At 66.5% G+C, this 25,420-nt stretch overlaps 3 protein-coding genes across 7 annotated transcripts in view; 2 read left to right on the top strand and 1 right to left on the bottom strand.

Annotated features, from left to right (window-relative positions):
• The window catches only part of TRAF2 (TNF receptor associated factor 2), a 32,166-nt gene extending 28,473 nt beyond the window's left edge, over positions 1 to 3,693 (top strand). For all 4 annotated transcript variants that reach the window (XM_068164192.1, XM_068164191.1, XM_068164193.1 and 1 more), the window contains 2 exons: positions 134 to 282; positions 1,577 to 3,693. In XM_068164192.1, the coding sequence (XP_068020293.1) occupies positions 134 to 282; positions 1,577 to 1,795 (368 nt within the window). In that variant the 3' untranslated portion in view covers positions 1,796 to 3,693. The remainder of the gene's footprint in view (positions 1 to 133; positions 283 to 1,576) is intronic.
• A 1,730-nt stretch (positions 3,694 to 5,423) lies between these two features.
• On the bottom strand, positions 5,424 to 19,955 carry FBXW5 (F-box and WD repeat domain containing 5). 2 transcript variants are annotated; one of them, XM_068164198.1, is made up of 9 exons: positions 19,946 to 19,955; positions 19,034 to 19,247; positions 16,242 to 16,399; positions 15,176 to 15,350; positions 13,446 to 13,594; positions 11,705 to 12,131; positions 9,642 to 9,789; positions 7,996 to 8,208; positions 5,424 to 7,240 (listed from the first exon to the last, which is right to left on the bottom strand). In XM_068164198.1, the coding sequence occupies exons 2-9, from the start codon at positions 19,224 to 19,226 to the stop codon at positions 6,994 to 6,996; spliced, it is 1,710 nt and encodes a 569-aa protein (XP_068020299.1). In that variant the 5' UTR covers positions 19,227 to 19,247; positions 19,946 to 19,955; the 3' UTR covers positions 5,424 to 6,993. The 2 variants fall into 2 exon arrangements, with proteins under 2 accessions (XP_068020299.1, XP_068020298.1); XM_068164197.1 differs by lacking the exon at positions 19,946 to 19,955 and having other exon boundaries at positions 19,034 to 19,305.
• Positions 19,700 to 23,848, top strand: C8G (complement C8 gamma chain). Its single transcript, XM_068164200.1, has 7 exons — positions 19,700 to 20,119; positions 20,444 to 20,583; positions 21,245 to 21,315; positions 21,649 to 21,756; positions 22,025 to 22,126; positions 23,024 to 23,062; positions 23,541 to 23,848. The coding sequence occupies exons 1-7, from the start codon at positions 19,973 to 19,975 to the stop codon at positions 23,552 to 23,554; spliced, it is 621 nt and encodes a 206-aa protein (XP_068020301.1). The 5' UTR covers positions 19,700 to 19,972; the 3' UTR covers positions 23,555 to 23,848.
• The last annotated feature ends 1,572 nt before the right edge of the window (positions 23,849 to 25,420 follow it).

The raw sequence follows: 25,420 nt of genomic DNA, 5'->3' as shown, positions 1-25,420 counted from the left end.
CTTCTACACCAGCAAGTATGGCTACAAGCTGTGCCTGCTGCTGACCTGTGCTGCTCTCTGACAGCCTTCTACACCAGCAAGTATGGCTACAAGCTGTGCCTGCTGCTGACCCCTGTGCTGCTCTCTCTGACAGCCTTCTACACCAGCAAGTATGGCTACAAGCTGTGCCTGCGGGTGTACCTGAACGGGGACGGCACGGGGCGCGGCACGCACCTCTCCCTCTTCTTCGTGGTGATGAAGGGCCCCAACGACGCCCTGCTGCGCTGGCCCTTCAACCAGAAGGTAGGCTGGGGCCAGCCCTGGGCCAGGCCTGTGCCTCTGGAGCACATCCCTCAGCTTCCCGGGGGGAGGAGGAAGGACTCTGCTGCCTCCGCGCCCCCGGGCAGGGCAGGGCAGCGCAGTGCCTCTGGGCCTGAGCAGAGCTGCTGCGTGCTCGGGGTGAGGGAGGGGTGCTCAGGGTGAGGGAGGGGTGCTCAGGGTGAGAGAGGGGTGCTCAGGGTGCAGCTGCTGTGTGCTCAGGGTGAGGGAGGGGTGCTCAGGGTGGGGGAGGGGTGCTCAGGGTGCAGCTGCTGCATGCTCAGGGTGAGGGAGGGGTGCTCAGGGTGGGGGAGGGGTGCTCAGGGTGCAGCTGCTGTGTGCTCAGGGTGAGGGAGGGGTGCTCAGGGTGAGGGAGGGGTGTCAGGGTGCAGCTGCTGCGTGCTCAGGGTGAGGGAGGGGTGCTCAGGGTGAGGGAGGGGTGCTCAGGGTGCAGCTGCTGCGTGCTCAGGGTGAGGGAGGGGTGCTCAGGGTGCAGCTGCTGCGTGCTCAGGGTGAGGGAGGGGTGCTCAGGGTGCAGCTGCTGCGTGCTCAGGGTGAGGGAGGGGTGCTCAGGGTGAGGGAGGGGTGCTCAGGGTGCAGCTGCTGCGTGCTCAGGGTGAGGGAGGGGTGCTCAGGGTGCAGCTGCTGTGTGCTCAGGGTGAGGGAGGGTGCTCAGGGTGCAGCTGCTGTGTGCTCAGGGTGAGGGAGGGGTGCTCAGGGTGCAGCTGCTGCATGCTCAGGGTGAGGGAGGGGTGCTCAGGGTGCAGCTGCTGTGTGCTCAGGGTGAGGGAGGGTGCTCAGGGTGCAGCTGCTGTGTGCTCAGGGTGAGGGAGGGGTGCTCAGGCTGAGGGAGGGGTGCTCAGGGTGAGGGAGGGGTGCTCAGGGTGCAGCTGCTGTGTGCTCAGGGTGAGGGAGGGGTGCTCAGGGTGCAGCTGCTGTGTGCTCAGGGTGAGGGAGGGGTGCTCAGGGTGCAGCTGCTGCTCACCTGCAGTCAGCAGCTCGGAGTGCTGCTCCTGCAGGCTCTGGCTGAGGGGGCAGTGTGCCAGGCACGAGTGCCACCCGCCCGGTGTGCGCTGGGGGGAGCGCTGGGCAGCTGCAGGCTGCCAGAGGCAGTGTGCCAGGCCGGTGCTGCCGGAGGCTGGCAGTGACCGGGCAGGGTGTGGGAGGTTCCTGCGGCGCCCCTGGGTGCAGCTCTGCGCTGCGCTGCGCTGCGCTGCGGGCCGGCCGCGGGGCGCCCTCGGCTCAGGCTCTCTGCTGCCCTCCCCACGCTGCCCCGCAGGTGACGCTGATGCTGCTGGACCAGAACAACCGGGAGCACATCATCGACGCCTTCCGCCCCGACGTCAGCTCCTCCTCCTTCCAGCGCCCCGTGACCGAGATGAACATCGCCAGCGGCTGCCCCCTCTTCTGCCCGGTGTCGCTGATGGAGGCCAAGAGCTCCTACGTGCGGGACGATGCCATCTTCATCAAAGCCATCGTGGACCTCACAGGCCTCTAACCCTCCTCACCTCCTGGAGCAGTGAATGCAGAGCCGGCCCCGCCGGGGCCGCCCCCCGGTGCTGCCTCCAGGCCGGCCCCGGAGCCGGGAGGGGGCAGGAAGGAAGGGGAAAGCATTCCCGGGGGGGGACCTTCGGTCGGAGTGGAGAGGAGGGGGCTGGGGCAGCCCTGGGGCCAGAGAGACCTCCCCTGAGGAGAGGCTTGGGTGGACGTTTGCAATCTGCAGGGCAGGAGAAGATCTCCTGCAGGGCCTTGGGTGTCTGAAGCGCTGTGGGCTCCCAGAGCAGGGCAGCACAGCCCTGGCTGCAGCCTGGGCCACAGCCACAGGGCTGTGGAAAAGCAAGGGCTGCCTGGGCACCACCCAGGAGGGTGTCTGGCTCAGCCAGCTGGGAGCTCCCTCAGAGGGCTCCAGGTTGCTGGAAGTTCTGAGTGCTGCCTGCTCCCAGAGGGAAGGGAGTGTGGCAGCCTGGGTGCCAGCCAGGGGAGAGAGGTGGGACTGGGCGGCTTGGCTGCTGTGTCCATGCCATCAGGGGCTGCAGAGAGGGATGCTGGGCCAGGCTGTGTGCCCTGGGGGCAGTGGTACCCCCAGGCTGCCCCTCAGTGTGGGGGTGGTGCTGTGAGCAGTGAGCACAGGACAGGGCAGGCAGTGCCTGCCTGGCAGTGAGTGTGGGGCAGCAGTGGAGGTGCCCATGGTGAGAGAGAAGGGAACCCCCTTGGGGTCAGCTGGCCCTCCAGCAGGAGGGAGATGAGGGCTGGGTGCAGGAGGGCAGCACCCTGGCCCTGAGAGCCCCAGGTGGGTGTTAGCCAGAGCTGCCCCTCTCTGCCTGCCAGGGCAGGATGGTGGGGGCAGCACTGGAAGCTCTCCTTGCTCCTGAGCCTGGCCTTCAGCCCCCTTCTGGGGCACTGGCAGCGTGGCAGGCGCTCCAGCACTGCCAGGCCCCTCAGCTGCCAACCACAGGTGGCTCAGCCCCCATCCCCCTGTGTGGGCACACTGATGCCCACAGCTGTGGCACTGATCTGGCTGCCCTGGCAGCTGCTGGCCAGCCCCTGCCCTCCCCCAGGGCCTGCTGTGCCCCCCAGCAGCTGGCACTGGGAGCAGTGAGCCTGCTGGTTCCTGGCACTTGCTCAGCCCCTGGCTGGGCCTGCAGCTGCCTGGGCTGGCAAAGTCCCCAGGCTGTGTCCCAGGGCCCCTGGCAGTGCTCCCTGCTGGGCAGCAAGTGGTCAGCAGCCCCCAGGAGCCCTGGCTGTGAAGAGGACAGCACCAGGCCCAGCTGCTGCCTCTGGAGCTGCTGGGTTGTGGCCAGGGGAGCTGGGGGGCAGCTGGCCAGGCTGGACCCTGGAGGCTTTGCTGCCTTCTCTCCCACTGCCCCCCACAGCCACCTCTGCATCTGAGCACCCCAGGAGCTGGCTGCTGGCCCCAGCCTGCTGCCCAGGACCCTGCTCAGCCCCTCCAGCAGTGAGGCAGGAGGGTGCCCACCCTGTGGGTCACAGCTGGCAGGCCCAGGAGCTGTAAGGCTGTAGTGGAGGAAGGCCCCAGAGCCCCTCTCTGCCAGCAGCAACCTGCCTGGCACCCAGCCCTGGCCTGAGGGCTTCAGAGCCTCTCCAGCTCGGGGTCTGCTCTCGTCCCTGCTGCAGCACAGCCCAGCTGCTGGCCCCACGCTGCCTGCACAATGGCACTGCCTTGACTGCCTGTCCTGGGCTGCTTTGGGCTGTCCCCACTGCTGCCTGGGGAGCTCAGGGGGTGCCTGGTGTCCCTCCCCAAGCTGCTGTGGATCCCAGCTGCACCCAAGGGTGCTGTGCTGGCCAGGGGGGGCTCTCCCTGCCTGGGGGTAGGTGCTGGGATGACCTCTGCAGCCTTGGCTGTGTGCAGGGCCAGGGCTGGGAGCAGGCCCTGCTGGGCTGGGGACACGGGGGGCTGGGCCAGCACAGCTGGGGGGGGCTGGGGGGCTGGTCAGGGGGGCTGCAGCAGTGGGGGCTGGGAAAGCTGCATGGCTGCCAGGGATGGGCCAGGCACTGCCTGAGGGCACTGTGCCCCTGGAGCTGCCCTCAGAGCAGCATGGGGCTGAGCACTGCCTGCACCCTGCCCCCACTGGGCCCCTCAGCTCTTCTCAGAGGTGTGAGAGGGGCACCAGGACCCTTCCCTAGCGCAAGCCTCGGCCCAGCCTGCCCCCAGGGCACTCTCACCCTGTTGCCTTACAAGTTAAAAAGCCATCCTGGCACATCCTGAGCCCTTCTCCCACCTGGTGCCAGGCCCAAGGGAGGCTCCCAGCCCTGCAGAGGCCTGGAAGGGGCTGGAGAGGAGCAGGACATCATCTCTGCTCCTTCAGCTGGTGGGAGCTGTATGAAGTGAGCCTGGTCTGAGCTGCTGGGAAGGGCTTTGCTGCTGGGGTGCTGGACACCCTCTGCCTGCAGCAGGGCCAGGGCTCATGCCAGAGCTGCCCACAGCAATATGGGCTGGGCCAGGGGGCCTGGGGCTGTCTCAGGGGTGGGTGCTGGTTCTCATGCCCCAGCAGCTGCCGAGTCCAGGCTGTGAGCAAAGAGCAGGTGCAGCCCTTCCAGCCTGCAGCAGGGGCAGCAGGGCTGTGTGCTGCAGCCCTGCAGCAGGTGGAGCTTGCAGTGATGTTCCCTGTCCCTCCCTGTGTGGCTGAGCAGCAGCTCTGGAGCTTGCAGCAGGGGCTGGTGCCCTCCTGCGCACAGTTCTGCCAGCCTGGCACAGGGGCACTGGGCACAGGCCACTGCTGCATTTTTTTTTGGTGTGTTTTTCACTTTTCTCCCCTTCTGAGCACAGCTCTCAGCCCCCAGCTCAGCCTGGCCCTGGGCAGTTGTTTGTCCCTGGGGGATGGTCACAACCACCAATAAAAGCTGTTGGAAGAGCAGCGCCGGTGCCAGTCCCTGGGCACAGCCTCCAGCTCTGCAGGGGCAGCTCTGCAGGGGCAGCTCCCACAGGAGCTCTTGGGGAGCACCCAGCCCAGCAGCTGGAGCTTCAGCATCTGGGGTGAAGAGCTGTGCTGGGGCAGGCACAGCAGGGCTCAGCCCAGCTTCAGCAGCAGAGCCACTGGGGAGGCAAATCCAAGCCCTGACCCTGCTCTGCCTGGGGGCTGGGTTTAGCTGCTCAGGAGCCAGCTACCTGTGCAGCTCCACAGAGCCTGCAAGACTGCCCTACCCCTCCAGCTCTGCAGCACTGCAGGGACTGAACTGCTGCCAGCAGCACAGCTGCCTGCAGGGAGCAGCCAGCTGCGTGCCCCAGAGCTGCAGCTGCTGCATGGTGCACCAGGGCAGGTGGCCTCCAGGGGCCACAGGCATTGCAGCCCCTGCTGCAGCACAGGACTGCCTGCCAGGGGCACAGAACTGGCTGCAGAGCTTGCTCCCCACTTGCCTGGTCAGAGAGGTTAGTGCTTGGGAGAGCAGAAGCCAAGGATGCTCCAGGCCTGGAGCCTGCAGCACTCAGCCCTGGCTGGAAGAGCGCTGCTGGGGCTGCCCCCTCTCTGAGGGAGAGACTGGGGCAGTGCTCTGCTCTGCCTCTCCCCTGCCTGGAGCTTCTGCAGTGCCCTGGCAGCTGCAGGCTCAGCCCTGTGCCACCACTGCTGGCCTCAGTCTGCACTCAGGAGAACAAAGTGGCATTGCAGAGCTGCCTTAGCAGAGTATTTATTCAATGCCATGGTGAAGAGCAAAACTCAGTACAAACATCAGCCTCAGTGCCTTGCTCACTGCTACCCCCAGCCAAGGGAGGAGATTCCACAGTCCTGGGGAGGGAGGAGGAAAGCCAAGGCTGTTCTGTGTGACTGGACAGAGCTGGATGTGGATCCTGTGCACGTATGAAGCTTCTCCTTGCTTCTGGGAGTCCTCTGATGGCAAAAACCTGAGTGCAGGGGTCTGGGGTAGTGCCACGGGCAGGGCAGGAGGGTACAAGCCACAGGAGCTGTTAAAGCCTCGGTGCACAGCCAGTGCCTGCTGCCTCCCTCAGGTCTATATCCAGCCCCAGGCCGTGAGTGGCAGAGGCAGCTGCCTGCCCTGCTCCCAGGGGAGGCCCCAGACACCCCCCTGCCCCCACCTGGCTCCTTCCCAGACACAGCCCAGAGCTCAGCCCGCAGGAACGACTCCAGCAGCCCCTGGGGGCCCTGCTGGCCGCAGCCATCCAGGCCAAGCCGAGCTCAGCAGCTCAGACTCCTACAGTGGGAACCAGCTGCAGGGGGAGGGCTCCAGGGCAGAGCAAATGCCACAGAAGTCCTCATCACCTCCAGGGAGCCAGCTCCACCCTCGGGGGGGCCCTGGGAGGGAGTCCCCAGGTCACCCAACCCATGGCAAGGCAGCCTGGGTGGGAGCTGCCAGGGACAGCACTCAGCCAGGCACCGGTGTGAGAGCTCCTGCAGCCCCCCAGGGATGCCTGCACAGAGCCCTGGGGACAGCAGGAGAGCCGAAAGTGCCACAACCGGAGCAGCATGGGAGAGGTGACCTGGAGCCCCAGCAGCCATGCTCAGAGCTGCCCCTGGGGAGCAGCAGCACATCCCCTACAATAAATAGGTGCCTAGGCCATAGCTTATTGAGGTGCTGCCCAACAGGGACACAGCAAAGCATTCAGCACCTCCCCCTCCTCCCCTCTGGCCCCCGGGGGCACCAACACACCACAGAAGGCAGCGACAGGGCCCCGGCTGTGTCCCTGAGGGCTACACGAGAGGGCAGCCAGAGCCCCTGCCCTGCTCCTGCCTCCCTGCTGCCCACTCCCTGCCCGTCAGGGCCGTGACTCCTGGTGGGAGCAGGCCCTCAGCATCGCCCAGCAGCTGGGGAGTGGCCTGGGGAGGTCTGGGGCAAACAAACAGGAATAAAACCACCGTTAAAAGAGTCCTGCAGCGAGGCCTCGGCGCCCGGCTGGGGCTCTGCAGCCGGCAGCTCCCGGCGCGGTCCTGATGCCAGGGACACACTCAGGGACCGAAGCTCACCCAGAGAGCTGTGCCCAAGCAGCAGCGCTGGTGAGAAGCTGTGGGGAGCCCAGGCTGCAGCGAGCAGCTGGGGCTGCTGCCTGCCAGCCCGGCCCGGCGCGGGGCGCTCCCCTCCCAGCCGAAGCAGAGGCTCCGTGCCCGGGGTCCCTCCCGGCCTGGCAGCTGGGATCTGTGTGCCCAGAGCTCGTCTCTGGCTCCAGGCTCTGCAAGCTCCAGAGGAGGTGGCTGCAGTGAGGAAGCTGCAGGAGCAGTGTGCTTGGGTTCAGCTTTTCTGGTTCCTGAGCCAGGAGAAGAGCAGCGGCCGGGGCCGGGGCCGCCTGGCCTGCCGGCCGCGCAGGGCGCGCGGGGAGCGCCACACCTTGATGGTGGAGTCGTCGCTGGCTGTCAGCAGCAGCTCCTGCTCCACCGGGCTGAAGGCCACCGAGTTGACCACGTTGTCATGCTGCAGCTTGGCCAGGCAGATGTTGTAGTGCCGGTCCCAGATGTAGCCGTGGCGATCCTCGGCCCCGCTGCGGGCACCACACACAGTGAGGAGCTCCGCAGCAGCCCCCGGACCCCGCTGCCCCCAACCCTCCTCCTGCTCCCATGGGGGCAGAGGGTGCCCCCCACGGCCTCAATGCCCATGAGCTTCAGCCTGAGGAAGCAGACTTGAGCTGCCTAAAAGGCTGAGAGCCCTGGGGCTGAGAGCCTGCAGAAGAGCAGCCCCAGAGGGGAGCTGAGCAATGCTCAGCAAGAGCTAAAGGAGCTGTGGGGGGCAAGAGGCTGGGGCCAGGCTCTGCTCAGTGGTGCCTAGTGGCAGGGCAAGTGTTGGAAGAGGTGGAGGTTCCACCTGAGCAGGAGAAAGTTGTTTGGTGTGAGGCTGCTGGAGGCCTGGAGCAGGCTGCCCAGAGGCTGTGGAGTCTCCTTCTGTGGGCAGCTTCCAACCCCCCCCCAGCCATTGTGCTCCTGGGCAGGAGGCTGTGGGTGCCCTGCTGGAGCAGGACTTGGATTAGACATTCTCTGGAGGTCCCTTCCAACCCTCCCCCTGCAGAGATTCAGCTCCCTCTGGGATCCAGAGACTGCCTGCAGAGCCCCTTCGGAGTGCCCCAAAGCTCCTGCTGGTGCAGCCCCCAGGGAGATCCTTGCCCCCCGCTGCCAACCGCCTCCTTCCTTCACCGACCTCACAGCAGGACCAGAGCAGACCGCATCCCCCTCAGGCCCTCTGCTCTTCACCACCCTCCTGCTGCCAGCAGGGAGCCGGCCCCGGCCGCCCCGGGCCACGCACCTGGCCACGAAGTCCCTGCTGACGTCGAGGAAGATGAAGAAGCACTCCTCGTTGGGGGTGTAGGCGCGGTGCGCCCGCAGCGCGCGCTTCACCTCCTTCATGCTCTTCAGGTCGAAGACGTGGAGGTCGATCTCCTCGGCGATGGGCGGCGGCTGCATGGGGTCGGAGATGACGCAGTCGCGGGGCCAGGCGCGGCTGTTCACGTACAGGTACCTGGGCGGAGCTGGCGCTCACTGCGGGGCTCACTGCCGCCCTGCCCGCCGCCTGCCCACCGCCCTGCCCCTCGCCCGGCTCCTCACCATGCCCCGCACCCTGCCCGCCACCCTGCCCCGCACCCTGCCCGCCGCCTGCCCCTCACCCGGCTCCTCACCATGCCCCGCACCCTGCCCGCCACCCTGCCCCGCACCCTGCCCGCCGCCTGCCCCTCGCCCGGCTCCTCACCATGCCCCGCACCCTGCCCGCCGCCTGCCTGCCGCCCTGCCCCGCAGCCAGCCACTCACCCTGCCCCGCACCCTGCCCGCTGCCCTGCCCCTCGCCCAGCTCCTCACCCTGCCCGCCACCTGCCCACCGCCCTGCTGGTGCCCTGCCCTGCAGCCAGCCACTCACTCTGCCCCGCCCCCTGCCCACCACCCTGCCCCTCACCCTGCCCCGCACCCTGCCTGCCGCCTGCCCAGCCCCTCACCCTGCCCACCACCCTGCCCCGCACCCAGCCCCTCACCCTGCCTGCCGCCTGCCCACTGCCCAGCCCCTCGCCCAGCTCCTCACCCTGCCTGCCACCTGCCCCTCGCCCTGCCCACTGCCCAGCCCCTCACCCTGCCCCTCAGGGACGCCCTGCTGAAGGCTTCTTGCCGTTCAGAGAGCAGAGAGCCACCGCAGGGGGGCAGGTGGCCCCCAGGGGCTAGGGGAAGTCTCTGGAACCCCACTTAAGCCAAGTCTAGGGGGGTGGTGTGCTGTGGCCAGCACGTTGGAGGGGGGATTCTGCTCCTCTGCTTTGCTGTGCTGAGACCCCACCCTGCCATCCTGGGGCCAGCTCTGGAGTCCTCAGCACAGCAGAGAGCTGCTGGAGCAGGGCCAGAGGAGGCCACAGCCATGCTGGAAGCCTCTGCTGCGAGGCCAGGTTGAGAGCTGAGGCTGTTCAGCCTGGAGATGAAAAGGCTCCAGGGAGACATTCTGGTGGCCTTTCAGGGCCTGAAGGGGGCTCCAGGGCAGATGGGAAGGGGCTCTTCACCAGGGAGTGTAGTGGTAGGACAAAGGGCAAAGATTTCCCAGCTGGAAGAGGGAGATTCAGATTGGACACACAGATGAAGTTGTTTACAGTGAGGCTGGGGAGCCCCTGGCACAGCTTGCCCAGGGAGGCTGTAGCTGCCACATCCCTGGAAGTGTTCAAGGCCCGGCTGGGTGAGGCTCTGAACAACCTGGGCTGGTGAGAGGTGTCCCTGCCCCTGGCTGACCTTTAAGGTCCCTGTCACTGCAAACCATTCTCTGATCTGCCTCAAGGGCAGGACCCTGTGTGGGCAGCTCCTCTGCTGCGTCCCTGAGCCGGGCTCAGCAGCACCGCAGAGAGCTCAGCACTAGGACACAGACAGGATGTGAAGGAGCAGAGCCCCAGGCAGGCCCTGCTCCCCCCAGAGCCCCAGCAGGCTGACCTGTGGTCGGGGGACAGCCCCATGCCGATGATGTGCCCGTGGACGTCGATGACGTGATCCAGGGAGTCGAAGAACTCGTCGGAGCGCCGCTCCTCCCCCAGCACCGGCCCCGCCGTCGTCATCTGGTGGGGCAGGATCCTTTTAATCCCTTGGGCACAGAAAGCACAATCAGGTGGCTCTGCAGACTGCTCCAGGGGGCTTCCCCTAGTGCTGCCGAGGAAGCAGACCTGGCTCACCCACAGCCGGGGACTGGGGCTGGGCTGCTGTCCCTGCCAGGCTCCTTCAGGCTCTCAGGACGCTGCCCTTAAGCGACACACTGGCACAGCAACCCCAGCCAGGAAGGTGCCCAGTGCCCAGCTGCCAGCCTGGCTGGCACAGCCACACCTCAGCCCCCCCCCCCCCAGCAGCACCAAGCAGCTGCACTGGCCCAGGGGCTGCAGGAAGGTTCTCCTTGGGCTGGGCCCACCTGCAGCAGCACCCAGCCAGGCAGAGGCACTGGCTGTGGCTGGACCTTCCCCTGCCACATGGAGCAGAGGGTCAGCCCCAGACTGGCCCCAAGTGCTTTGCATCCTCTCAGTTTCCTGAGGGACACACAGGCCAAGCCCTGTCCCCTTCTGGCTCCAGACAGAGGTCTCAGACACAAACCATCCACAACAGCTTCCTGGAGGGCTCCTGTGAGCCTCAGCAGCTCTCAGGCACAGAAGGGCTTAACCCTCAGCAGGTCCAAGAGCAGCTGGCACATCTCCTCAGCCCTGTGGGGAAACCACTGCTGGGTGCCTGATCTCAGCCCTCTCCCACAGCAAGGGCACCACCTGCACCTCAGCTCCAGGGCCCCTCACAGCCCTGGGCAGCCCAGGACCTTTGCTCCTCCACCCAGCTGTCTCATCCCTGCAGTGCTGGGCTCCCATCACACACAAAGCTGCCTCTGCCCATGGCTCAAGCCTGCCAGCAGTGCCAACAGTGAGGAGCTCAGAGGAAGCTCCTGCAGAAGCAGTGAGGCAGAACTGGTGCCCAGCAGCCTGCTGAGGGTGAGCACACAGCCAGCAGCCCCTCAGGGGCAGGCAGCAGAGGCCCCAGGGGCAGTGTGACACAAAGCAGTGAGCAAACACAACCCTGTGCAGTGACTCAGGGCTGGGAGAGCCAAGCCAGGGCTGCTCCCTCCCAGCAGCTCAGCCTGTGCTGCTGGCCAGGGGCCAGGGAGTGCCTGGAGCTCAAAGGCACCGATGCCCAGGGAGGCTGCCACAGCCCCTGCCCCAGGCCCTGCTGCCCACCCCAGCCCATGAGGCAGCACCAGCAGAGCCTGGCAGAGCAGATGGAGCTGCTGGCAGGGCTGAGTGGGCACAGGACCTGCCACCCACTGCAGGCAGGCCAGGACCCACCTCTGTCTGCACACCCAGCTGTGCAGGGGGGCATGGAACAGAGCTGCAGTCAGTCCTGGTGGGCTCCTGGGTGACTGCAGCTCTGGAAGCTGCCTTCCCCCCTTCACTGGGCTGTACCAGGAGGGTCAGAAGAATCTGCAGCAGAAGAAGGCTGTAGCTGTGCAAGCAGCAAAAGCAACTGGCCCTGCTGGCAGCAGCTCTTCTGCCCTCCCCACAGGCCAGAGGGTGACCACACAGTGTGCAGGGGCACATGGGTACAGGGCTCCATCTGCCAGAGCTGAAGGGCACTGTGCAAGCAAGGTGCACATCAACTCCAAGCTGCCCAAACCAGCCTTGCTCTCATGCCCTCTGCACCCCTACAGGAGAGGATGACTGAGGCCCTTCACAGCCCTCTGTCAGGGCAATCCCCACCCTTCACACCCACCCACTGGTGCCCAGCTCCTGGCTGATGTCCTTAACTCCTTCTCCTTCTTCTGCTCAGACCTCACCAGGACTGTGGTCTGGCCACAGGTCAGGCCTGGTAGCCACACAGCAACTCTCAGGGAAGTGCTTGTGGGGTGGAAGCCCCCCCAGTGACCGGGGGCATCTCAACAGCCTCAGGCTCAGCACGCACAGGCAGCAGACACAGCGGAGCCTCTCCGGCCCCGCCGGGGGGCAGGAGCGCCGGGCTCGGCCCCAGCTCACCTATCTGGTGCGGGGAGTAGGTCAGGCAGCCCGTGGTGAAGATCAAGTACTTGGCCTTGCCGCTGCCGGGCGGCGGGGGCGGCTCGGGGGGCTTGGTCCTGCTGCGCACGAACAGCTCAGCCACCCTGCTCTCCAGCTCCGCCTCGCTCAGCGCCGGCCGCACGCCCCCCAGCAGCTCATCGAAGAGCCGCTGCAGCCCGGCCCCCGGCCCCGGCGCCCGCCCGCCCCCCGCCTCCTCCTCCTCGCTGTCGCTGCCCGGGGCGGGGGGGGCGCAGCAGGCCGCCAGCTGCTCCTCGTAGTCCAGCAGCAGGTCGGGGCAGTCGTGGCGGCTGCAGTCGGCCACCATGACGGTGCGGATGGTGCTGGCGTTCAGGTTCTGGATCTTGAAGAGCCTCTTCACCACGTTCACGTTCTCGGACTCCACGCCCTGCAGGCGGAGGCAGGGGGCAGCAGCAGCTGGAGGCTGGCTGCCAGAGCTCTGCCCAGCTGCCTGCCCCGCTCAGCACGGGCAGCGGCCAGCCCCGAGCGCGGAGGCGCTGCCCAGGAGCGGTGCCACCAGAGCTGGCTCCAGAAGCCGGCCGGCGAGCCCAGCCCCCCAGCCTGGGACAGGCAGAGAGCAGCAGGGCTGGGAGCAGAGGCTGGGCAGCCTCCCTGCCACCCCCTGCCCCACAGCAGCAGCTTGGTGCTGCTGAGTGCTTCACAGGACCTGCAGGAGCCAGAGGCAGCTGCAGCGAGAGCCTTCTCCCGGCAGCAGAGGAGGAAGACAACTTCACACTGACACAGGGAAGTGTCAGGACCTCCATCCTGGGAGCATTCCACATCAGGCTGCACAGGGCTTGTGAGCTACCTGCTCCAGCTGCCTGCTCACTGCAGGGGGGTTGGACAAGAGGAACTCCAAAGGTCCCTTCCAGCCCAGCACACTCTATGACCTCCATGCTCCTGGAGCCTGCCTGTGCCCCCCAGCAGGAGCAGCCTGGTTGCCTGCTCCCAGCCACAGGCAGCAGTCCTCTCCCCACCCAGTGGCTCTGGCAGTCTCTGGATGCACTTCTACCCTTCCCATCAAAGCAGGCAAGATCCTCCCTCACCTCTGGGAGGTGCAAGAGTTAACACAGCAGTGTCAGCCCCACAGAACTGTGGCTATGGGAAGGGTCATGCAGGGACCAGCATCAGCTCACCAGGATGTGCCAGAGACACAGAGCCAGCACCTGGCAGAAGACCAGGGCTGGGCAAGCAGCACAAGCCCCAGGGAACCAAGGAGCAGCAAGCAGAGGAGGGCCAGCACACACTGACCTCCAGGCCTCACCACAGCATCAGAGACAGCCCCTGGCCCACAGAAAGGCTGAGCCCCCAGGAGCAAGGCTCTGAGCTGCCCAGGGGGAGGGAGCCACTGCTTGGTCACAGACAGCTGGCCCAGGCCCAGCTTCACACCACCCAGGACCTCAGCAATCCTGTTGTGGTTCAACCACTCTCCTGCTGAGCAACCTGTGCTGCAGGGCACTGCACTCCATCCTCATCCCCATGACTGGATGGGGCAAGAGCTAACAGAGTAGGAGGGCAGGGCTGGAACACTGCAGTGGGCACAACACCAAGCATGGAGAAAGCCCACCCAGGGGCTGCCTCCAGCTGAGGATCCTGAGGGCAAGTCAGAGGAGACAAGCAAGGAGGAGAGGTGGCTTGGGCCACCCTTCCCCAGGAGGCAGCAGGAAGCTGCAGTGCCTTGGAGCTGGAGCAGACTCCTCACCTGGAAGGCATTGTTGAGCCAGAGCACGGAGCAGGAGGTGACGCGGCCGATGCGGTGCAGGTTGCCAGAGATCAGGTTGGTCTCATTCAGCCAGCAGCCAAACACATCATAGGGCTTGTTCCTCACCCTGGACAGCAGTGTGAAGTTCTCTGGAAGGGAGGGAAAAGGTGAGCCTGGCAAGGGCCTGGAGAAGCCATGCCAGAAGGCATGCAGGGGGGTCCAGGGCTCCACAGGACAGGCACTGCTGCAGCACCTCCACTGCCAGCTGAGCTGCTGCTGCCTGGCCCCTGCTCAGCCTCCAGGCACTGCTGTGAGGATTGTTTGTGTCCCTCAGGGATGTGTGGGGAGAGCACAGGCAAGGGAAACCAAAGCAAAGGGGCAGCCAGACAAAGGCAGACCGGGGAGCAGCCCAACCTGCAGTCCCTCTGAGCCTGGCCCAGGGCACCCCAGGGACAAGACCAACACCCACAGAACTCCCTGCTCCTGCTGCTGGGCTCAGGGCTTTTGCCAGCTGGGCACAGAGCAGCAGCCCCTGGCTGCTGGCAGAGGGGCCAAGGCACAGGGGGGCCAAGGCACTGGGGGGGGCCAAGGCACTGGGGGGGCCAAGGCACCGGGGGGGGGCCAAGGCACTGGGGGGACCAAGGCACTGGGGGGCCAAGGCACTGGGGGGGCCAAGGCACTGGGGGGCCAAGGCACTGGGGGGGCCAAGGCACTGGGGGGGCCAAGGCACTGGGGGGGGCCAAGGCACAGGGGGGCCAAGGCACTGGGGGGGCCAAGGCACTGGGGGGCCAAGGCACTGGGGGGGGCCAAGGCACTGGGGGGGGCCAAGGCACTGGGGGGCCAAGGCACTGGGGGGGCCAAGGCACTGGGGGGGCCAAGGCACTGGGGGGACCAAGGCACTGGGGGGGGGCCAAGGCACTGGGGGGGCCATGGCACTGGGGGGGCCATGGCACTGGGGGGGGCCAAGGCACTGGGGGGCCATGGCACTGGGGGGGCCAAGGCACTGGGGGGACCAAGGCACTGGGGGGCCAAGGCACTGGGGGGGCCAAGGCACTGGGGGGACCAAGGCACTGGGGGGGGCCAAGGCACTGGGGGGGCCAAGGCACTGGGGGGGCCAAGGCACTGGGGGGCCATGGCACTGGGGGGGCCAAGGCACTGGGGGGGCCATGGCACTGGGGGGGGCCAAGGCACTGGGGGGCCATGGCACTGGGGGGGCCAAGGCACTGGGGGGGCCAAGGCACTGGGGGGCCATGGCACTGGGGGGGCCAAGGCACTGGGGGGACCAAGGCACTGGGGGGACCAAGGCACTGGGGGGGGGCCAAGGCACTGGGGGGGGCCAAGGCACTGGGGGGCCAAGAGAGGGCAGTGGGGATCAGTGACCTCACTGCAGAGGAGGTGAAGCCTCAGAAAGCCACAGGGGCCCTCAGGGTGGGATGAGCAGCACCCAGGTCAGACATGGAGGTTTCAAGAGAGCAGGGAAGGTGGACAGCTCCTGCCCTGCCCAGACTGTCACTTAGAACAGAAGCTAAGTGCCACTGCAGGCCACAGGGCCCTGAGGTGCTGGTACCTGAGCAGGGCTAAGGCTGCCTGGAAGGTTCACCGCAGCTGGGAGCCCCCTGCACAGATGGTGGAAGGCTGGACAGGCCCAGGTCAAGGCACCACACAGGCAGCGAGGAAGGGAGCCCAGCAGCCCACAGCTGCCAGGAGGAGGCAGTGAGGGCAGCACTCACCCATGCTGATGACAGCAATCTCTCCTGAGGAGGAGTTGTGGGGCCCCACGAAGACGCCCGAGACCAGCAGCAGGGAGTCGTCGGAGTTGAACTGGGAGAACTGGGTGTAGCTCCAGTTGTAGGGCCTCATGTTGGAGCTGTGCTGCAGGCAGATGTCCAGCTCATTGCTCCAGATCTGCAGGCAGATGCACAAGGCCAAAAGCTGCTGAGAAGCCCAGGAATGGTTCACTCCTCTCTGAGAAGAGAGAAGAGTCCTGCCAGGGACCCTCCTGAAGGGCCTGACCCCGACCTCCCTCTGGGCAGTGGCTGAATGCAGGGCTGCTGCCACCAGCCACAGAGCTGCTCAGGCACAGCTGGACTTGCCAGCATGCCCAGAGAGGCTTCTCCCAAGACAGCCACTCATGGAAGGCACTCCTGTGGGTCATCACCACCTCCACCCCTGTGTCAGAGCCAGGGCACCACAGGGGACTGATCTGCACCTAGAAAGCAGCCAGAGCCAGGCAGGAACCTCAGACACCTGCACCTGGGCTGGAGCTGGGATCCACAGCCCTCAGGGCTACAGTTGCAAAAGCCATTAGTCCTGTGGCTTTGAGCACAGCTCAGCATCACTCTGTGATTGCAGGGCAAGAGAGCTGGTGAGGAGCCTAGAGAACAAGTCCTGTGAGAAGCAGATGAGGGGCCTGGAGCAAAGGAGACTAAGGAGAGCACATCACTCCCTACAACTGCCTGAGAGGAGGCTGTGGTGAGGTGAGGGACAGTCTGCTCCCCCAAGTAACAAGTGACAGGAGAAGGGGAAACAGCATCAGATTGCCCCAGGAGAGGTTTAAGTTGGGTATCAGGAGAGAAGAAATCTCGTCAGAGAAAGAGCTGTGCAGAGCAGGCTGCCAGGGCCAGTGGCTGAGACACTCAGCTGTGGCCTGCCCCTTCCAACCAAAAGGGTTCTGTGGTCTGCAGGAGCCAGCCTGAGCACAGCACAGCTGGGCAGGCCTCTGGTCTCCATGGAGCTCCTGGTCAAGCCCCATGAGCTGCAAGCCAGGAGGGCTGTGCCAGCTGGCTGCCACTTTACCTTGACAGTGCAGTCTTTGGAGCACGATGCAAACAAAGAGCCAGAGTGGGAGAAGCTGAGGTGCAGCACTTGGTCATTGTGCTCCTTCAGGGCCTGCACTTCCACACAGGGGATGGTGTCATAGAGCCTCTGGAACTCATCATACCAGGAGACAGCAGCTGCAGGGCAGAAGCAAGGACACAGGACAGCAGCATGGGTGGAAGGAATCACAGAACTGTCAGGGCTGGAAGGGACCTCAAGGATCCTCCAGCTCCAAGGCCCTGCCATGGGCAGGGAAGCCTCAGAACCGAACATGGCAGCTGCACAATCAGTGCAGAGCAGTCTGGCCTCCTGCCAGCAACACCAGGAGCTCTGCTGAGGGCACCACACCTCAGGCTTCCCCTCAGCTAGGAAGCCTCAATACTCTTCTCAGTGGCTTCCCCACTCCCACACACAAACCTCTCCTCCTCCAGCTCCACACCACCTAAACCAGCAGAGCCACAGCAGGAGACCCCAGGGCACAGCTCTCAGCTTGCTGAGGACAAAGCAGCCTCAGGACTGCAGCCTGCTCCAGCACAACACAAACACATCAGCCATGTGAGAGGGACCTGCTCCACAGGGCTCCAGGCTCCCCTCTGGACATCTTTACCTTGCCTAACACAGCACTGAGAAGGTTCCAGAAGCTATGAGAGCAGGAAAAGCCATCTCCATGAGATCAGAGACCAGGGAAAAGGAGCTGGCTGCAGCGTGCCAGGACTGCAGGGGAGCCTGCAGCAGGCTCTCAGAAGTCACAGCAGAGGCCAAGGAGGGCTCTGGAAGTGCCAGTGAGGCAGCTGCAGACTTTGTGCAGCAGCAAATCCCAAGGCAGCAAAGAGGATTAGGATGCAGATGGATGAGGGCCAGTTTCCCCAGTTACCCTGAGCAGGGCTGCAGGGTTCCTTCAGAGCTTGCTGCAGCCCAGCAGGCTCCTGCAGGCAGGGAGCAGCTTGCACCAGGCCATTCCAACCCCTCCTCACTACGCTGGGTGCCTCATCCCCCTCTGAAGCTCTTGGTCCTGGCCAACCCAGCTGGGAAGCAGCCTGGACAGGTCCCATCAGGCTAAGCAACACCAGTATTTGCTCTGCCAAGACCCACTGGATACCTCAGAGCTGCCCAGGGCAGGCAGCCTGGCAGAGCACTTCCCCAAACCTCAGCCCCCTCCTGACCCTGCTGCCTCCTGGAGTGGCCTCACAGCACAGCCTGGGAGGTGCTCAAATACATCACTGAGTTACACCAACTGCTCAGCCCCAGGCAGTGCTGAAGGACAGGGCTGGCAGCTTACTAACTGCAGGAGGCTGGCAGTGAAGCAGCCTGGCCAAAGAGCCTCAGACAAAGGTAACGTCCTCAACCCCACAGAGCTCCAGGGCCTGAGCAAGCAAAGTCACACAGCCCAAGCTGTCCCATCCACAGCTCTCTTCTCAGAGCCCTCTTGCACCAGGAGGTCACTGCAGAGGCTCCAGCTGCTTGATCCTTGGTGTTTCTTCCTGACCTTCTGCGGCAACAGCGACTCAAGGTCAAGAAGCCAACTCCATCCACCATGGCCACTGGGGAGAGCTCCAGCCCCCCAGCCCCCACTCCTGCAGCACACAGGGAACAGGCTCCAGGAGAGGCCTTTCCTGGCAAAGGGCTCCTGCCAGCAGCTCCCCAAGGGCTGTCTCAGCTGGTGGGACACCACTGGACTACCCTTCCAGACCACACCAAACTGCTTCCACCACGCAGCAGCGACCTGTGGCCAGGCACCTGCTGCCCAAGACTGTCGACAGCTCTGGCCAGGGAAGGCCCAGCCAGGCTCAGTCCATACTGATTGTTCCTGGGTCCTGCTGCAAGCCCAGGCTGAGATCAGGTCTGACCTGCCTTCACAAAGTGACTCAGGTGCTGCCTCAGCATTTGCCCACCGTGCAATTAAAGGGCTGCACACCCCCTCCCTCCCCAGAGCCGACACAGCCAGGCTGCACTGCTGCCTGCTGCCTATGGAAATGGTCTGAGGGCTAATGTGCACTTGCAGCTCTTCCTGGTGCCGAGGAGAAAGGGACAGAGCCCCAAGCAGGGGCTGGCTGGGAGGTCCTGATGGGGAAGAGCCAGCAGCGATGCTCAGGGAGGCAGCGAGCAGTGACTCACTGCGTCTGCTCCCGCGGCAGCACCCAGCCAGGCTGTGCCGGGGCCCGCAGAGAGCACCTGCGGGCAGCAGGACCCAAAACCCCCTCGCTGTGAGAGTGGGAACGATCTGAGAGGTGAGGGCAGGGCCAGACCCTTCGCAGGCACGTCACCGCCTGAGCCTGCAGCCTGCCACCGCGACACGGCTCAGAAACCCCAGCAGCCTCGGCACCGGGGCACAGCGGACCGAGCAGCACACGGGCAGGGCAGCTTCAGGTGGCGTCACCGGGAACAGCCCCCGGGGCCGCCGGAGGCCCCAGCGCCGAGCGGCCCCCGGCCCGGCACGACCGCCCCGCCTGCCCGGCCGGTTCGGGCAGGCCGCCGGCGCCGCGGGAGCCTGGCCAGCCCCGCGCCAGCCCCGCGCCCCCGCGCCAGCCCCGTCCCGCCGCGCCAGCCCCGCGCCAGCCCCGCGCCAGCCCCGTGCCCCCGCGCCAGCCCCGCGCCAGCCCCGCGCCCCCGCGCCAGCCCCACGCCAGCCCCGCGCCAGCCCCGTGCCCCCGCGCCAGCCCCGCGCCAGCCCCGTGCCCCCGCGCCAGCCCCGTCCCAGCCCCGTGCCCCCGCGCCAGCCCCGCGCCCCCGCGCCAGCCCCGCGCCAGCCCCGCGCCCCCGCGCCCGCGCACCTGGGTGCCGGGGCACCTCCCGGGGGATGCGGTAGTAGCGGTAGAAGAGCTCCTTCCAGAGGAACTCGTCGCGGGCCACGGCGTGCCACTGCTGGCACACCAGCCCCACCGAGAGCACGTCCACGTGGTCCAGGTAGAGGAAGATTTCGTAGAGGAGGCTGTCGGGGAGGAGGGGACGGCCGCCCGCGTCCATGGTGGCATTCTGCCGCCGCGCCTGGAACCAGACAGGGGTCAGCCCCGCGCCGCCCGCACGCACCTCCGCCACAAGTGCCCCGGCCCCAGGCGCCCCCCGCGCCCGGCGCCCCCCGCCCCAGGCGCCCCCTGCGCCCCCCGCCCCTCACGGCACCGCGGCGGCTCCGGCAGCTCCGCGGCCCCGCCCCCCTCGGGAGCCGCTTCCGGCCCCCCCGCCCCGCCCTTCCGCCGGGCTCGCGCAGGCCGCTCTGGCCGCCGCTCTCTGTGCTCCGCTCCCCCTCCCAGCGCACGCGCGGCTCTCCGCCGCAGGCCTGGCAGCTCGAGCCCCGAGCTCCCCGGAACGCGTTAGACACAGCTAGCCGAGCGCGGCACGATCGCTCGCGCAGCGCCCCCCCGCGGTAGCTGCGCCCGCTTACACCCCGCCCCTACACACAAGCCCCGCCCCCGCGCCCAGGCTCCGCCCCGTCGCGCGCAGGGCTGGGGTCTCCGCGTCCCCCCCCCGGGGGTGTGCAGGCGGCGGTGGGCTCCGGCTGCGCCCTCCGGCATCGAGCTGCGGCTCGGGCCCCGCCGCGCCCCTGGCAGCCCGGCTCGTCCCATCCCGGCTCATGCTCGTTCCGACCCCCGGCCTGCCTCAGCCTTGACCCCGACCGGCAGCTGCCCGCGGCCCCGCCTGCCCCGGCGCCTGCCCCGGCTCCTGCCCGGCCGCGCTGCCCGCCTGACCCCGCCGCTTCCCGGCAGAGCGGCGCCATGGCGGCCCTGGGCTCCCTCCTGCTCTTCGGTCTGCTCCTTGCGGCCCCGACGGGGCTGGGGCAGGGGCCGCGGCGGCGGCGGCCGCCCGCTCCCCAGAGCCCTCTGGAGAAGGTGGCAGCTCAGGCAGAGCTCAGCCTGCCCCAGGTGAGGGCCGGGGCCGCGGCGCAGCGCCGCCCTGCAGCTCCCCTGCAGCTCCCCTGCAGCTCCCCTGCAGCTCCCCTGCAGCTCCCCTGCAGCAGCCTGTCCCCGTGCCAGGCTCCTGTGTGCCCTGCTCTGTCCCGAGCGATGGCAGTCGTGCCCCGGGGCACGCCGTTAGAGCAGGCTGCGGGCAGAGGTGCCAAGGGAGTGCAGATGCCGTGGAGGAAGCGCGTTCGGGCTGGTGGGTGCTGCGGGCAGCGGGGTGCTGCGGGCAGCGGGGTGCGGGCACCCCGGGCTGCACCTGACAAGGCAGTTCCCCTGTGCCCGCAGCTCGCAGGGAGGTGGTTCTTGGTTGGAGTTGCCTCTCGCTGCAGCTACCTGGCAGAGCACAGCCACCGGCTGGAGGCTACAGCGGTAACGGTGACCGTCCCAGATGGGCAGAGCCTGGCCGTCAGCACCTTCAGGAAGCTGTGAGTGATGCCACAGGCAGGGACAGGGACACTGCAGGCAGGTCAGAATAGTGTCCATGCCTTGGGATGGGGACAGGAGGCACTGGATGGGATGGAGACACAGCAGGCAGGCTGGAGCAGGGCCAGTGCCCTGGGCTGAGGGACACTGGATAGGGTGGGGACATGGGCTGGGACAGGGGAGCTGCAGGCAGGTCACAGCAGAACCAGTGCCATGGCTGGAGGCTGCCCCAGAGCAACATGTGGGTGTGATCTCGGGGGTGTTTTGTGGTAGGAAACCTGGCCATGACAAGCTGGCTCCTGTGTCATCCACATGGCCTCCAGCCTAGGGTGGGCTTGGGCTGCCCTGGCGTGGACTGGCTTGAGGCCAGCCCAGCAGCAGCACAGCTGAAGGAGAGGGGTTTTAGCACATCCATGGGCACTTCCCCCAGCCTCGGTGGGGTGGGGGTGATCTGTGAGGCTGAGCCAGGTTCAGAGCTGTGAGGAGAGGACAGGGACTCCAGGCTCTGCCTCTCTCTTGTGTCTCTGCAGGGCTCTGGGACAAAGAGCATTGCAGCATTTCCCTGGGGACAAAGGTCCAAAGGGAGCAGATCCCGTGGGAGCCCTAGCAAGCAGGGTGGGCAGGGACCTGGGCTGGGTCCCATCCTCCTCCTCTCCCGTGCAGGGCTGGGACGTGCTGGGAGCTCCGGCAGCGCTACCTCCCTGCCCAGGCCCACGGACGCTTCCTCCTGAAGGGTGAGGGAGGCTGGGCTGGGGGCTGCAGGGGCTGTGCAGCTGCTGATCCCCACTCCTGCCCTGGCCAAGATTTTGGTACCAGTGTCCTCGTTCCCAGTACCCTCCCAGTATCCACCTCTGGGGTCTTGGAGTGCCGCAGTGCCAGATCCCATCCCAGGCAGCACCGTGGGCTGGTGCCTGCTGCTGGGGAACAGCAGCCTATGGGGCTGCACCTGCTGCGGCCCCGAGTTTCACCCCTTCTACATCCCACTCCTGGTGAAACAACGACCAGGGTCTAACTGGGCTTAACCAGGACTACCTGGGGCTGCCCCCTGCCACCACTGTCTTTCCCAGGCCGTGGCTATGGCAGCAAGGTGGACGTGGTGCTGGGCGAGACTGACCACAGCAGCTATGCCATCCTCTACTACCAGAGGGGCCACAGCATCTCCATCAAGCTTTATGGTGGGTTGGCACCTGGGGACTTGGTGCAGGCAGGTGAAGGGTGGCAGAGGGGTGGGAAACCTGTGCTGGGTTTTGGAGGTGCCCCAAACACGGGGATGGGGGTGGGGGGCCCAGTCCCCAGAGAGTTTTGTCCCCAGGTGCTGCAAGAAGGGAGCCAGCAGCCGGCTTCTCTAAGCTGGAAGCCCCCTGGGCTTTGCTGTGGGGGCCACAGGGGGCGTGGGGGCAGGGCCAGGCGGGGCTGACAGCCTTCCCCTGCCGTGCTGCACAGGGCGGAGCAGCCAGCTCAGCGACCTCGTCGTGGAGAAGTTTGAGCAGCGCGCCGAGGCGGCGGGGCTCAGCCGGGACCTCATCTACTACTTCCCCACCTACGGTGGGTGCCACAGCCCTGCAGCAGGGCACACCCGCGGGGAGGGCTGCACCCAGGAGCACCTCCCGGCACCAGGGGCTGGGGTTTGGCCCTCCAGCATGGGGAGGAACCCCACGGGGGGGGTGTGGCTGGAAAGGACCCGGGGGTGTTGATCAACAGCTGAAGGTGAGCCAGCAGTGCCCAGGTGGCAGAAGTCCAACGGCATCCTGGCCTGGATCAGCAGTGCTGTGGCCAGCAGGAGCAGCACTGGGGAGGCTGCACCTTGAATCCTCACATCAGCTTTGGGCTCCTTGCTCCAGGAAGGACACTGAGAGCTGGAGCAGGGCCAGGGAAGGGCAACGAAGCTGGGGAAGGGTCTGGAGGACAGGGCTGGGGAGGAGCAGCTGAGGGAGCTGGGTGTTGAGCCTGGAGAAGAGGAGGCTGAGGGGAGACCTCCAGCTCCCTGAAATGAGCTTGGGGCAGGGTGGGGGTTGGGCAAGTGGCAGAATGAGAGGGAATGGCCTCAAGCTGCACTGGGGCAGGTTTAGGAAGAACATGAACAGCTGCTCTGAAAGGGTTGTCAAGGCAACCATGGCAGAGGTGGAGTCACCATCCCTGGAAGAGGTTAAAACACCTGGACATGGTGCTGAGGGGTGTGGGTTAGCAGCAGCCTTGGCAGTGTTGGGTTAATGGTTGGACCTGATGGTTTTAAAGGCCTTCTCCAGCCTAAGGGATTCTCTGGTTCCATATTAACTCCTTGTGGCCCCACAGCAGGGCCACATTGGGCTCTGTCCCCATGTTGTGACCACCCCATGGACAAAGATGCACGGCCTGGGCTGTGCCCCACTGTGTCCCTGGGCTGCTGGGCTGGGGGCACTTGGGTGCCCAGGCAGATTGACCACCCTGGACTTCCTCTTACAGGGTTTTGTGACTCTGCAGATGAGTTCCACATTCTTGATGGTGAGTTGTGGTTCCCAGGTGATGCACCAGGTCCCACCCTGTGCCAGGCTGGGCCCCAGCTCACAAGCTTGGGCAGCACATGGGTTCTCCCTGCACTGCCTCTGGGCTGAGCATGCCAGGCTGGAGGCACACTGTGCCACGGCCTGCTCCTGGAGTGCAGCTCTCTCCGTGCTGTTGAGATCAGTTGAGGTTATAGGCTGCCACCCAGGATAGGCATCAGACACACCCTGGCAAAACAAAGCTCTGTTCACCCCACAGGAGTCAGGCTGGGCTTAGTGGGGTCTATACTGATATTTCCTGGGGTGAGGGCTGGTCTGGGATTAAGTGTCCTGAAAGAGGGATGCCCCAGGGTGAGTGCTGGGGTCCCTGGGAGCAGATCCATGGCTTCTTGCTGGTGCCTGGGGAGGCAGAGCTGAGTCTCCAGCCCTGCTGGTCTCAGAGTCTCCCCAGACCCTCAGCAGTTCTCTTTCCCTTCCAGAAACGAAGCTGTAGGGGCAGGCAGTGCTGGCAGGAGGTCCCAGGAGGTCCCAGGAGCTCAGCCCTCGCCTCATCCAGCCACCCGTGGCCACGCAGGGCTGAGGCAGGGTTTGGCCAGGCCCTGTTGCTGCTCCCCAGCTGTGCTGGCAGCCCTGCCTGTCCTTGCCCTGCCTGTCCTTGCCCTGCCTGTCCTTGCCCTGCCCACTGCAGCCTTGTGTCACCCTTCTGCTCTGTGTCCCTGTGCCTGGCAGCAGCCAGTGACACCCCAATAAACACCTTGGAGAAGGGGCTGTGTCCAGGCAAGTTCCCCCTCCACCTACCCCTGCACCACCAGGGACCTGCCTCCCTGTTCCCAGCCTAGGGGGTGCTGGGGGGCCATGCAGCCCCCTCCACACAACTCCAGCATGCTCTCCCCTCACCCCAGCCGTGGGACATGGAGGCAGGAGGCATGGCAGTTCCTGACTGCTCTCAGTTGCCACAGTGCACCTGAGCCTGGCTGCTTGGTGAGTGAGGGAGAGCCCCAGGTGCCCAGCATGAGGCCTGTGCTGTGGGGCCACAGGGCTTGGGGGGCCCTGAGGACCAGCATAAGATTAGCCCTTCCCCCGGGGCAAGCCAGGAGATCCTTCAGGGACTCCTGAGGTGGTAGCCTCTGCCCTGCAGTGGTTCTGCTTCCCACCCCCAGGGCCTCTGGGCAGTGGAAGACTCCGTTGCCCTGCCCCAGCTCTGTGGGCCGTGTACCCCAAGGGGTATTGCCAGGGTCAGACCCCTGCCCAAAGGCTGCCAGCCCCTGGCTGCAGAGCCAGGCAGGGGCTGTCCCTTGCACGCTGTGAGCATGGGCTGCAGGCACTGCAGGGGCTTGCACTGGGAGTGCAGCCAGGCTGCAGCCCCAGTTAACACTGCCCCTCTCGCAGGACCCCTCCTCTCCCCTGCGTGTCCAGCCTGGCCGCGGCTGCCCTGCCGCAGGCTTGGGCCAGGAGCGGGGTGCTTGGGGCAAGCGGAGCCCTTGGGGTGGTGGGAGGGGACAGGAGCAGCCCCTGGCCGCAGGCTGGTGCAGTGCCCCCCGCGGGGAGCAGCAGCAGCGTTGTGCAACGGCAGGAAGCTGCTCGCACCGCACATGTTGTTTATCAGGGCTTTATGTAAGGGCCCCGCGGCCCGCCCCCCCCCCCCCCCGGCCCCGCTGCCCACGCGTGGACAGCCGTGTCCGGCCGCGCCCGCAGACCCTCAGCCCACCCGGCTAGCCTGGCAGGGCCGGGCTGCTGTGCATCCAGCTCCCGCACCCCAGCTGTGGCTGCACCTTGGTGGATCCTCGGCAGGGTGATGGGAGAGGAGGGCAGGGCCCTGCCCGCCCCCCCTGCAGCAGCCCCCCCTGCAGCAGCCCTCTCTGCAGCAGCCCCCCTGCAGCAGCCCCCCCCTGCAGCAGCCCCCCCCTGCAGCAGCGCCCCCTGCAGCAGCCCCCCCCTGCAGCAGCCCTCTCTGCAGCAGCCCCCCTGCAGCAGCCCCCCTGCAGCAGCCCCCCCCTGCAGCAGCCCCCCCCTGCAGCAGCGCCCCCTGCAGCAGCGCCCCCTGCAGCAGCCCCCCCTGCAGCAGCCCCCCCTGCAGCAGCCCCCCCCTGCAGCAGCCCTCTCTGCAGCAGCCCCCCCTGCAGCAGCCCCCCCCCTGCAGCAGCCCCCCCCCTGCAGCAGCCCTCTCTGCAGCAGCCCCCCCTGCAGCAGCCCCCCCCTGCAGCAGCCCCCCCCCTGCAGCAGCCCTCTCTGCAGCAGCCCCCCTGCAGCATCCCCCCCTGCAGCATCCCCCCCCTGCAGCACCCCCCTGCAGCAGCGCCCCCTGCAGCAGCCCCCTCTGCAGCAGCCCTCCCTGCAGCAGCGCCCCCCTGCAGCAGCC

The sequence above is a fragment of the Melanerpes formicivorus genome, unplaced genomic scaffold (assembly GCF_026170545.1).
Source record: "Melanerpes formicivorus ecotype bairdi unplaced genomic scaffold, bMelFor1.0.p_v2 SCAF_77, whole genome shotgun sequence".
Classification (NCBI taxonomy): domain Eukaryota; kingdom Metazoa; phylum Chordata; class Aves; order Piciformes; family Picidae; genus Melanerpes; species Melanerpes formicivorus.
Note: the sequence above shows the minus strand (reverse complement) of the source record. Positions and strands in the feature narration are given on the sequence as shown.